The 11,732-nt window shown below is 35.7% G+C and overlaps 1 protein-coding gene across 8 annotated transcripts in view; it reads left to right on the top strand.

The window, feature by feature from the left end:
• The first annotated feature begins 3,131 nt into the window (after nucleotides 1–3,131).
• THEMIS (thymocyte selection associated) overlaps nucleotides 3,132–11,732 on the top strand; it is a 191,816-nt gene continuing 183,215 nt past the window's right edge. For all 8 annotated transcript variants that reach the window (XR_005882165.1, XM_040965566.1, XM_040965563.1 and 5 more), the window contains exon 1: nucleotides 3,132–3,417. Coding sequence is in view for 7 of the 8 variants with exons in the window: in XM_040965566.1 (XP_040821500.1) it covers nucleotides 3,327–3,417 (91 nt within the window). In the remaining variant the exon portion in view is untranslated. The remainder of the gene's footprint in view (nucleotides 3,418–11,732) is intronic.

The following is an 11,732-nucleotide window of genomic DNA, read 5'->3' as shown; positions in this document are numbered from 1 at the left end:
TTTCATATTTTTGTGCAAATTAAAATTTCAGAAATTAATTTAAATAGCTTCGTGTTAGTCTGAGAGAAAAAAATACTTTGAACTAAGTAACAGACATTTGTTGAATAAAAACTTTCTTCCTTAATGCATTGAAATATCTTCCATAGGGAATTATTTCATATGGTCTAATTGATTCAGAATTCTCAGTAAATGACTGTTATAATCTGAGGTTTTAGTGATTTAAATTTTAATAATTAATCTTGCTACCTGGTTGTATAAGTGCCTTTTCAATAGTCTTTTTCAACTTTTTCATGGTTTTCACAGCTGATTCTTTTGCTAACACTGCCAGGATAGATTATGATCTGGACTCAAGCAGTAACAGTGGAAACACAAGGCAAGGACAGAGTGAGTACAGTTGAAAACTGCAATTTAAGAAGCTTAGAGGATTTGGGGAGTGACGGCAGGGTGGCATCTAACACGACACTCAAAGTCTTGGCTTGGCAAACTGAGACAATGCTAAGTGTGGTTAACTATTACTAGGTGAATGAAAGAAATAAGCTGTAACAGATCAGGAAAAACATTTAGTAGAAGAACAGAAAACCAGAGTAACAAGGTCATTGTTAGAGACTTGATTTTATACAGTAGCTGCTTTGAAAAACAGGAAAAATAATTGATTTGGGACATGTAATTTCATGAAATCCAATTTGGACCAGACAATAACTTAAATTCTCATAGCATCAATTCTAATGGATGCATGATTTTCTAACATAAAGATTTACTATTATATTTGAAATGCAGAGTTGTTGAGAGAAAGAAAGGCTGGGCAGAGCGGGGCTGGTGTATTCTCCAAGTGGATTCAAACATCAGGGCTGAGCCAGGCTGACTCCAGGTACTTGGAACTGTTTCCAGGGTGACCCTAAGTGTCTGGAACTCCTTCCAGGTTGACCGCAGGTGTCTGAAACTCCTTTCACTTTTCCCAAGTGCATGGGGCATGAATAGATCGCCTTTCTGCTTCTTTCAATGTTTTGACTTTTTATTAGAAAGGCAGATTTACAAAGAGAAGGAGGGGTAGAAAGATCGTCCATCTGTTGTTTCACTTTCCAGATGGCCATTAAGGCCAGAGCTGATTTGATCTGAAGCCAGGAGCTTCTTCTGGATCTCCTATGCAAGCGAAGGGCGCCAGGTCATTGGGCAATGCCCTGCTGCTTTCCTAGGCCATAAGGCGGGGATGAGAGGTAGAGCAACCGGTATATGAACCGATGTCCATATGGGATACCGTGCTTAGAGGTGATTGTCCAATTGAGCCAATGTGCTGGTCTCAGATGGGCCATATTTTATTGCCTTCCCAAGCACATTAGTAGGGAGCTGGATGGAAAGTGGAGCAATGACAACTTGAACTTGTATTCAAATGGGATGCTGGCATCACAGGTGACAGCTTTAACCAGTTTCTCTACAATAATAGATCTGGTGTAAATGATTTTTTTAGTGAATATTCTAAATTGGTTGTTATCATATATTCTAACATGTGATATATACTGTTAGGCCATAATTGATTAAGAAACCTAAGCTAGGGGAGTGTACCTACCAAATTTGGAAGATTTTGATGTGAAAAAAAAAAAAAGGAAAAAAGAAATGTTGCAATGGAGGAATTAGAATCATTGATGGTAAATCTATTAATGTAACCAGGCATAAATACTATTTTGGAAAAGAAAGAAATTAATAAAGGCAGGAGATTGTGTCTAATACGGTTATGAAGAACTGAAAGAATTTTATAAGCTCTTTGTAAAAACTGTGTTTTTATCCTTTGTCATCTCCATAAAATATAGGACTGAGGTGTGATGACCCTGACACTCTCTAACTAGCTATTTATTTTTTAAGCTACAATAAACAGTCAGGCTGGAGTTTTCTTTAGAAGGAGAAGTGCAGCTTCTTGGCACCGTTCAACTGTGTCTATATGAATTGTTCTTCCATTGTTTTTTTTTTAAAGACAGAAAATATCACCTGGAATTGTACACCTAGCTCTCAAATATTTTTGTTTTAGTTAGACACTGAGAACACAGTGGTTCATATTCTTGAAAAATATTTATATGTTTCTTTATTTGAAAGGCATTTGCACAGAGACAAGGACATACAAAGACAGAAAGATACTGCCTATTCTGTAGTTCGTTCTTCAACCAGATGGCCAAAATTGCCAATTCTGGAATAACCCAAAGTTGGAAGGCAAGAACTTTAACTGGGTTTTATGCATGCCTTGCAAGGTGTATTAGCAGGGGGTGAAAGTTGAGTAGCTAGGGTTCAAGCAGGGTTTCTGATACTTGAATGGTAGGTTAGCTGAGTGTGCCACAACACCTGCTCTGAAGGGGAAGTTTTGAAATTAGTTTTCATGAGATTTCCTCTCTGCCTTTATTTCAGGCATTTTTTCCCCCTAAATTTAAACTACAAGATGAGGATTATAAGATTTTGGACTTGGGATTAGTCACAAAATTTATTTGATCCCTTGTACTTTTCCTGCATGTAATGAATTGGTTAAAGGAGGATCAGAGATGACAAAGACCATGTTAGTCTGTAACTCTTTAGCTAAACTAAATCAAGGCATCAGGTTTTCTGAGTGTCCAGATCGTTTTCCACCATAGCATGGGGATTTGAAAGTTTGTATCGCCCTTCAATTTTTAAGTAGTGCATCACTTTCCCTATTGTATCCCACCCCTACCCCCAACTTGCCTTTAAGATTCAGCAAGATTCTAATACAGAAGAACTAGCAGTGGTTTCAGTACTATCTCCTGAGTATCAGATTTCTAAAAATTGCTGACACAAAGCACTTCTGTAACCAAATTTAATATCAAAACATTGACAGTATGCAAATGAGGCGTAAAGCCAAACTTTTACAAGTGAGCTAGAGAAATAATGAAGTAATGTGGTGCCGCTTTTAAGATTAGCTTTCAATACTACCTTCTTGTTATTTTTCTGATGGGTAAGTCATGAGGAACTCTGACCTTGAGGTCTCTTTCCATTGTTAGAGATCCACCCCGGACAGCAACACAGCAGCTCTTATCTGTTCTCATGTTTTTTATTGGCAGTGTTGGTTCAAACACATTTGCCCCTCCCCCACCCTGTTCTACTTCAGCGTCAGGAAGATAGGAAGCCACAATAAGAACAAAAGAGCTGTAACTCCATTTGTCTCCTGTCTTCTTCCTCCTCCCTCCCCACTCAGAGCTCATAGACTCTGGTGTGAAGTCTGTGCATGCCCTGGGAGGGGAATGGTGAGCAAGAACTCACGTGGATAAGTGACATCCAGAAGCTGTAAGTATCTGCAAGTACCAGGTCTACACCAAAACCAAGGCAAAGCGATGGCATTATCGCTGGAAGAGTTTGTCCACTCCCTTGACCTCAGGACACTCCCCAGGGTTCTGGAAGTCCAGTCAGGCATCTATTTTGAAGGTAAGCACTCTCTAATTCCTTGGCTACTCTAGAGTACTTGAAAGTGGGAATTTGTAGGAGAAATCTTGGTTAAAATATGAGTTCTGTAATTAACTGATAACTGATGAGTGATCAAGGCTCAGAAGTGTTAGAGAAGGGGAAACCTAGACAGGACTCCTAGTAGCAAGGGAGGAGGAGTTGAGTACATCTAAAAATTCTTGTATGCTTTCGGTGGTTTAACATGATGGGTAATCACTGTTGGTCTTTCTTTGAAATTGGTTATAATCAAGAGTGAAAAGTTCATGAAAGAGTAAACACCAATGAACCCCAATGTAGGTGAGGAATTTTGAGTGATATTGGACTCTAATAAATGGGACACTGACTGTGGATATTATTAGTAGGGAGAGGTATGCATCTGTTGGGGTATGAAATGTGTGAGAGCTTTTTTTTTTTACTTTCTGTGATCATAAAACTGTTCTAAAACTAAACACTCAAGTGTTAAGAGTAAGGAAAACATGCATAGATGGCATGTTATTTGGTATTAGCTGTTTTAAATGCTACCTTCATTGAAGTTTACTGCATAAATAATATATCCTTTATTCACATTGAGAAGAAGTATAACTTTTTAGAGACGATCAGGCCCTACTCTAATGAATAGATTAATACTATGATCATGGGAGTGGGTTGGCAATCCTTGGATTGCCTTAGTTTCAAAAGTGAACATTCTCTCTCTCTCTCTCTCTCTCTCTCTCTTGTCCTCCCTCCTTCTTGAGTTCTCTTACCCCTGCTCTCTGTTTCAAGTGCTCACTGCCCTTTTACCATATTATGACACAGCAAGAAACCCTTGCCCAGGTATAGCTCTTTGATCTTACACTCCCTAGTTTCCAGAACTGTGAGAAACATATTTCTCACATTTATAATTGAAAGAGACACAAGACCAGGAGAAATCATCAACAGCCCGAGTGTTCAGAAGGAGACACTCTCCAAGCTCTTAAGTACTTCTTAATGTTGCTGGCATCAGTGTGCCTTTCAGTTCTTAACATAATGCTACTTTTTTTTATTTGAGGGTATAGAAATGATTATTTATCAATAACAAAATATTTAAAAATAAATTTTGAACCATTCAGAATCCAGCTAGAATTATGCAATAGCAAATTAGTGAGTTTTGGTGTAACTTACTACAGTACGTTAATCTACATAAAATTATTGAAACCTGCAATAAATATTTTAAAATGTTTTTTTTGAGGTTAGTTGTAATTTATACAAGAAAATGAATGTGTCATTTTCTAGCTAAACGTGAGAGGACTTCACAAAGTTCATGTAGAAGCACTTTATCTTTTAACACTACTTTTCTGTGAACATTTGAGGCTTCCTTGTGTATAGCACTGATCATACGAAAGATAAAACTGAATCAAGAATAGCAAGTCTAATCTGAGAAAATGGATTAGAACTGTATGTAGGCGAGTCTCTCCTGTTCAATAACAGGAGAATGTACACACGCTTTCTGGGTTGAAGCAGTTCAATTCATAACTTATTGACTTGTAATTTTCTGAACAATGCTATAAAAACACACTCTTACAATCATTCTGCTTTTCCACTTTCAGTATAGTATTTAATAATTTAGCAGATATTTAAAACTTGAGTATAAAATAGACATTCTGTTGGATGATCTGACTTCCCTTTAGATATTTCAGCATTCTGAACATGTTTAAGGCAGGAAAAGCTTAGTTATGGTTAGGTCGATTAGGTGTATTAGGTACATTTTGATTTAATTTCCACTCTAACAACCAGTTTATCCAGAAAAAAATTCAATTGCAATTATCATATCATGACATAAAAGAAAGATTGGTAAACGTTATCTCTATGTCTAGGTGCAGACACACACAATCAACACAACTCCAAATCCCCTATGCACAAACAGTTCTGTGAGCAATGAATTCATACAGACTGTCCAAGTGGATACAGGAGTTTGTTCAATTTAATTATAAATTGATTATTGAAAGTCAGACCATGTTTTGTCCTCAATCTCATATTAAAAATGTCTGTGTTTCTAAAGCAGCCCCAAATCAGTTTGATCTTTATGCATTTAAAGTTTTGCATCACAAGTCTTTCTTTATGTCTAGGCTGCAAAGGCATTCCCCTATAATATTTTATAACAGCTCTACAGATTTATATTTTGTATTTTGTTTTTGGTCAGTTTGGATGGCACTTGCCATGAGCTTTACAGGGACCCAATTTTAATTTGTCTGTACAGGATAAGCCTGATTTCCAACGCTCATTGACTTACCAGGCCATCTTTTCCACTGCCTTGTGTTGCTACAAGCAAATCACATTACGTGTTTTGATCTCTGCCAGTCTATCGGAAGCATCGCCTCTCTTCTATTAGTCTGTTTTTTCATAACTGTGCCAAAATCTTGCCATTTTTTACACTTGATCTTAGCCAAAAGGCCGAGAAGCGATAAAGCCATTTTTTAGTAGCAATATCGCTGGGATAAATGTTGATATATGATTGGTATATGAACCAATCCTTTGTTTTCATTCAGGTTTTTTTTAAGTTGATTTAACTCTTAATAAACTTTTTAAACATATTTTCAAAAAAACATTGATTGCATAAACAATTAAGCTGTGATTTTATTTAACTGCATTTACTTTCTATATAAATTTGGGTAGAATTGACATTTTTATTGTCTTACAAAAGAGCGCAGTATGACTCTGCATGTATTCAGGTCATCCTCATACTGTGTTAACTCATTGTGCTATACCTCAGCTAAGATGAATGTTTACAAAGTTAAACAAGTTCATGTAATCAACATGAAGATCAAGAAGAATTACAAATGTTCTAGAATACCCATGTTGAACTGTTTTGCAATTATCATCTGTTGTGTTCACCAGTTATCACTATCATGACTTTTGTCCATTATGAACTTTATATAAATGGAAAATCAAGTATGTATCCTTTCCTGATTAAATTATGACTATCATTATGTCTACAAAAAGTAGTCTATGCTGCTGTATGTGCTTCATTTTCAGCATAATTGATTTATCCATTCTGACTGAACATTTAGATTATTCCCTTCTGTAAGTTGTTACTAATAATGTTATCAAGAGATTTTTATTCATGTGCATTTACAGTTACATGCACTCAGCTGGTAATAGCACTAGGTGAAATTGCAAGGACATATGGTATATACATGTCAGACTTTGTAGGTAATGAAAAGCAAGTTTTCAAATAGTGAAGTTTGCATTTCTACCTGCAGAATATGATAGTTCTAGTTAATCTATGTGTCTGCTAAACTTGATATCAGCCCTGAAGTAGAGTCATCCTGATGAGAGTTCAGTGATACATCTTAGTTTTAGCTTGCCTCTTCCTAATGAGTACTTTTTCCACACATTTTCTAGCCACTCGGAGATGGTCTTTTGTGAGCAAATTGCTCATGTCTCTTGTTCACTTGTTATTTTGTAACTTTTAATTATGGATTTAGCTAGCATACTGACTTCTGGTATGTATTTTGAAAGTCCAGAGCATGACAGTTCAAGTTCTTACTGGTATCTTTTCATGGGTGGAAATTTTTAATTTGTTAGCTACATTCGTTGCACTTTCAAGGAAACTTCCTTTACTACATTTATGAAAATATCCCATATTATCCTCTAGAAATTCAATATTTACTCTCACTTTTTTGGGGGGGAGGGAGTTCTCCTTTTATTCTGTAGTAATTATGCACACCTCAAAATATCTTCATTTCTTTTTTTTATTATTATTATGTGACACAGTTTTATAGGTACTGGGATTCCCAACCCCCCCCCTTTCATAATTCTCGCCCCATGGTGGATTCCTCCACCATGCTGCCTGACCACAGTTCAAGTTCAGTTGAGATTCCTTCATTGCAAGCATATACCAAGCATAGAGACCCTCATTTTATTGCCCAGATAAGTTCAACGGCTTTTTGGAGAGACCTTCTCTGGTCTGAAGGTAGAGCCAACGGAGTAAAAACCCAATCAATCAAAAGCCCCAACATTGACATTTCCACAACTGAGGTGCATAACTGTTATAGGAGGGGTGTGCAGAGAAATCTTCGGTACCTTGGTGAGGAGTACTTGCTCTGTGTCCTGCCTAGCAAAGTATGTGTGAGTCCATGCTGACCAAGCTTTCCTTGTTTTTCTCTGTTTATCTATTCTGTGTGTGTGTGTGTATGTGTGTATGTGTGTGTGTGTGCTCTCACTTTTGATCTGAACTTTACTTCGACGTTTTTTTTTTCTTTGAGAGGGGGTGGTACATATATGAAATTGTGGCTAATAATTACTTTTTTCACCTTTAGAGACAATGAGCTCAAATACGGAAAAGTTGTCTTTTTCTAATATCTTGCTTAGTTACCTTAGTCATAAACAGTCTTTTTCTATAGCATCTGTACTGTTTCAATTTTCCCTAAGCCACTTTCATCCTGCCTTGATTAAAAGTAGATTTGCAACGTATAATATTTCATTTATATTGTATAAATATATTGCATAAATAATTGTACAAAATAATGTGTGGCAGGATCTTGATTCTCTAAGTTCGTTTCATTTTTTTAAGCATCAGAGATTTTTACAAAATATATATGCATGAATGTATCCTCTACAGACGAAGATTTAATTATGTAAACAGAAGGGTGCCATCAGCAAGGTTTAAAAATTTCCCCAATGACTCTGATCTATAGTCAAAATGCAGTCAAAACTACCACATTGCATAAGTTTTCCAGTTTGTTGTTGCCCTGCAAATTTGGCTCTTTCAATGTTTGTATACAGTTTAGAATTAACATCAACATTTACAAAGCCATTCTGGAATTTTGATTAGCAGAGGGTATTCCAGAGAAAATTAACATAATTCTGATTAGGTCTTCCGAACCATCAGTCTCGGATTTCTCTCTGGTTATAGTATGTCTTGTAATTTATGTCTGTAACAATTTAGTTTATTGTGGAAATTCAGGTTTTTCAGGTTTATAATTAGCTATTTTATTTTTATATAATTATAAATGATGTACATTAACATTTTCAATTTCTCTTTGCTTTGTGTTTTGAATTTTAAGGATATACTTTATATTGCTTTAGATTTGTTAGGTGCACATGCTTGTTGCATAAGAACATTGGTGACTTTTTTCTTTCCAATGATTGCACTTTTTTTCTTAAATGGCTTTCACGTTTGGGGAGTCTAGCGCTTAGAGAGTCCAGTGTTTACAATGTTTGTGAATTCTAATAGCAATAACAACTAGGAAGAATTCTTGTTCACAACTGTAGAGAGAAAATTTCACTAATTCATCACTAAATGAATCTACTTTAGAATAGTTTTCCAGTAATTTTTTAAAAGGGAGTTTATATCTGGTTTTATCAGAGATTTCTGTAATGTTTGTGATGGTTACACAGTTTTATTTTTTACATTTTATTAAAGAAGCCTTTCATTGTGGAGCAAAACAAATTTTTCATATATCACTGAATTTGATTTGCTGTTTTCTGAAATAATCTTTGTATTTTGCGGGAAATGATACGATCTTACATTATTTTTTGCTTATAATATCCTAGCTGGTCTTTCACATCAAGTTTTGTTGAAATTATGGAACTTCTTAGCTAGATTTTTTTTTAAAGGTTTTGTGTAAGGATGTCATTATTGCTTACTTGCATATTTTGTAGTGAGGAGATTCTGAACTAGAATCTTATAAGTGTTTTAAATTATAACGTCATTATTTTTCCAAATATTTATTCATTCTTATTAGAAATGAAGGTATATGGAGAGAAGGAGAGACAGGACAATCTGTTCCTTGATTCACTCCTGAAATGGCCTAAAGGGCGGGAGCTGAGCCAATCCAGAGCCTGGAGCCTCTTCTGGGTCTCCCACACAGGTGCAGGGCTCCAAGGCTTTAGTACATTCTCTAGTGCTCTCCCAGGCCACATGCAAGGGGTTGGATGGGAAGCAGGGCTGCTGAGATTAGGACTGGCATCCATATGGGATCCTGGCATATTCAAAGTGAGGACTTTAGCCACTAGGCTATCGTGGTGGGCTCAACTTCACTGGAAGACCTGTGTTGCCCCTTTTGAATGTTGCCATTCACCAACACACTGGGCTCAACTGCAATTATTGGTGGGAAGATAAAGTCTTCCCATGTATAAGTATAGTTTACCTTTCATTTTGCAAAGCATTTTCTAGAACATTTGTTAAAAATAAATATTTCTCTATGTACCCATGTATAGACAATTCCTAGAATGCACACACAGCTACATAAGTAGGTTTATATATGATACAGAGAGCTATATCGACTGATACATTTCCTTCTGTTTTCCTATGACAGTAACTGAAGTAGAGAAATGCAATGAAATATTACCAGCTGCACCAATTAATTCTATCATGAATTCTGAGTTTATAATTCTCATGGCATTGATTTTCCAAAATAGATGCTGACTTCTCTAGAAAATATCAAAATCATGTGTATTTCTTATTAGTTTTTCAACTTTCTCTTTTTTGTTACCTATGTAGTATGGGCAAGGACCTCCACAGTATGTTAAGATATTGTGGGGATCCTGGTATTATTCCTATCCATAAATGCTACCACCTAAAATTTTTCTATAAGTATAATAATCTAAATTTTGTTTGATTTTTACTAAGTTGAGGAAGAGTCTATCCATTCCTGGCTTTCTAAGTGTTTCCATTCAAAACATGAATTGAATTTAGTCATTTTTCTTGATCATTGATTGAGATCATGTTATTTGTTTTATTTGTGTGAGTTAATATTGAAGATTATGCAATGTTGTATGTTTATAGCGATGGAATTTATATCTTTTTGTTCTGTTGTCATCATTTTTCCTTGTTCCTTTTTCTGTTAGGCGCTGCTGTGTTACATAACAGTAATTCCCCAGCTTTCTTTCAGTGTATGCTTTTTGATAATTTCATAGGCTTCATCTACTCTCTTTTTGTCCCATCAGTGCAGATAGTGGAATCAGATTCCAGCCACCTTTAGACGACTTCGTGGCAAAAGATATGGGGAGACGCAACTTAAAAAAGGCTGACATCAAGTAACACAAGGTTCTGTGGTAGTGGACTGCATAGTCCAACCGACAACCACAATAACGTACAACCACAGCATGTTTATTTTCGATAATGTGTTACAAAAGCACTTGCCACTTTTGGAGGGCAAGGTGTTTATTTGATATGAACCACAGATTTGTCAACTCCAGAAGTGGGATTATGTCCCCTGCATAAGCTACAAATGGAAGATGATTTTAGGGCCAACTACAAAAACTCAACATTTGTTTTTCTCTGGCAAGAAAAATAGCTTTCATTATAAGCCTGAGATTGGTAGGAACACTGAGTTTTTGTATGCGGATTATTTAGCAAGATAACTGGCGGTAGTAGTCTTGTAATAAGTTATAAGCATTGTTTTTATTATCTTTTAAATATTTATTTATATGAAAGGCTTATTGTATTTATTTGAAAGGCAGAGTTATATAGAGACAGTGGGGGTTAGAGCAAAGTCCTCCATCCACTGGCTCACACCCCACATTGTTGCTTTGGCTAGACCTGGGCCAGGCTGAAGCCAGGAGCCAGGACCTTCTTGGTCTCCTACCTGGGTTCAGGAGACCAAGCATTTGGGAAATTTTCCTCTGTTTTCCAGATGCATTAGCAGTGAGTTGGATAGGAATTGGAGCACATGAGACATGAGCTATATCCATATGGGATGCTGCTATTGTAGGCGGTAGATTAACCTGTTATGACACAGTGCTGGCTCCCATTTTTAAAATAATTTTAGTGTTTATATATATTGAGGAAAAACTGATAAATAATTTATTAATATTAGAACAAAACTAATTTCTCCAATGTTTCACATGCACATAAAGTACATGTAACACATAAACTAAAGCATTTTAAAAATTGCTCAATGAAACCACATAGGAATATGTTTATGACCATTAAAGAATGAAAAATTTAATCCCAAACTCTCCCTTATCTAAAGAAAAAAAAAACTTCCAGTCTACATCAATGTGGAAAAAAGACAAACTAAAACTAGGAAAATATTCATAATATGTATGAATAGACAAACTATAACTAATTCTTAAATAACAAACAAGAGTGGGTATGAAAATGTAAATAGATAGAATAGACCAACAGCAATTTACATGCCCTAATAAAACAATGAGTTTCATATTTACTAACAGTTCACATATAAACCATTAGTTCCTTTTTTGGTTCACAATATCAAAAGGCTCACAAGATCCAAAGCAAGAATGAATGTACAGTGAGAAAGTGAGGCATACTTGGTATGTAAGTAATTATAGACTTTCCATTGTTTATTCAAAGGAAGATTTATTTATTT

This window comes from Ochotona curzoniae, unplaced genomic scaffold (genome assembly GCF_017591425.1).
Source record: "Ochotona curzoniae isolate NIBS_2020 unplaced genomic scaffold, NIBS_Ocur_1.0 scaffold_3890, whole genome shotgun sequence".
In the NCBI taxonomy this organism is placed as follows: domain Eukaryota; kingdom Metazoa; phylum Chordata; class Mammalia; order Lagomorpha; family Ochotonidae; genus Ochotona; species Ochotona curzoniae.
The sequence above is the reverse complement of the archived record's forward strand: the minus strand, read 5'-3'. Positions and strand labels throughout refer to the sequence as shown.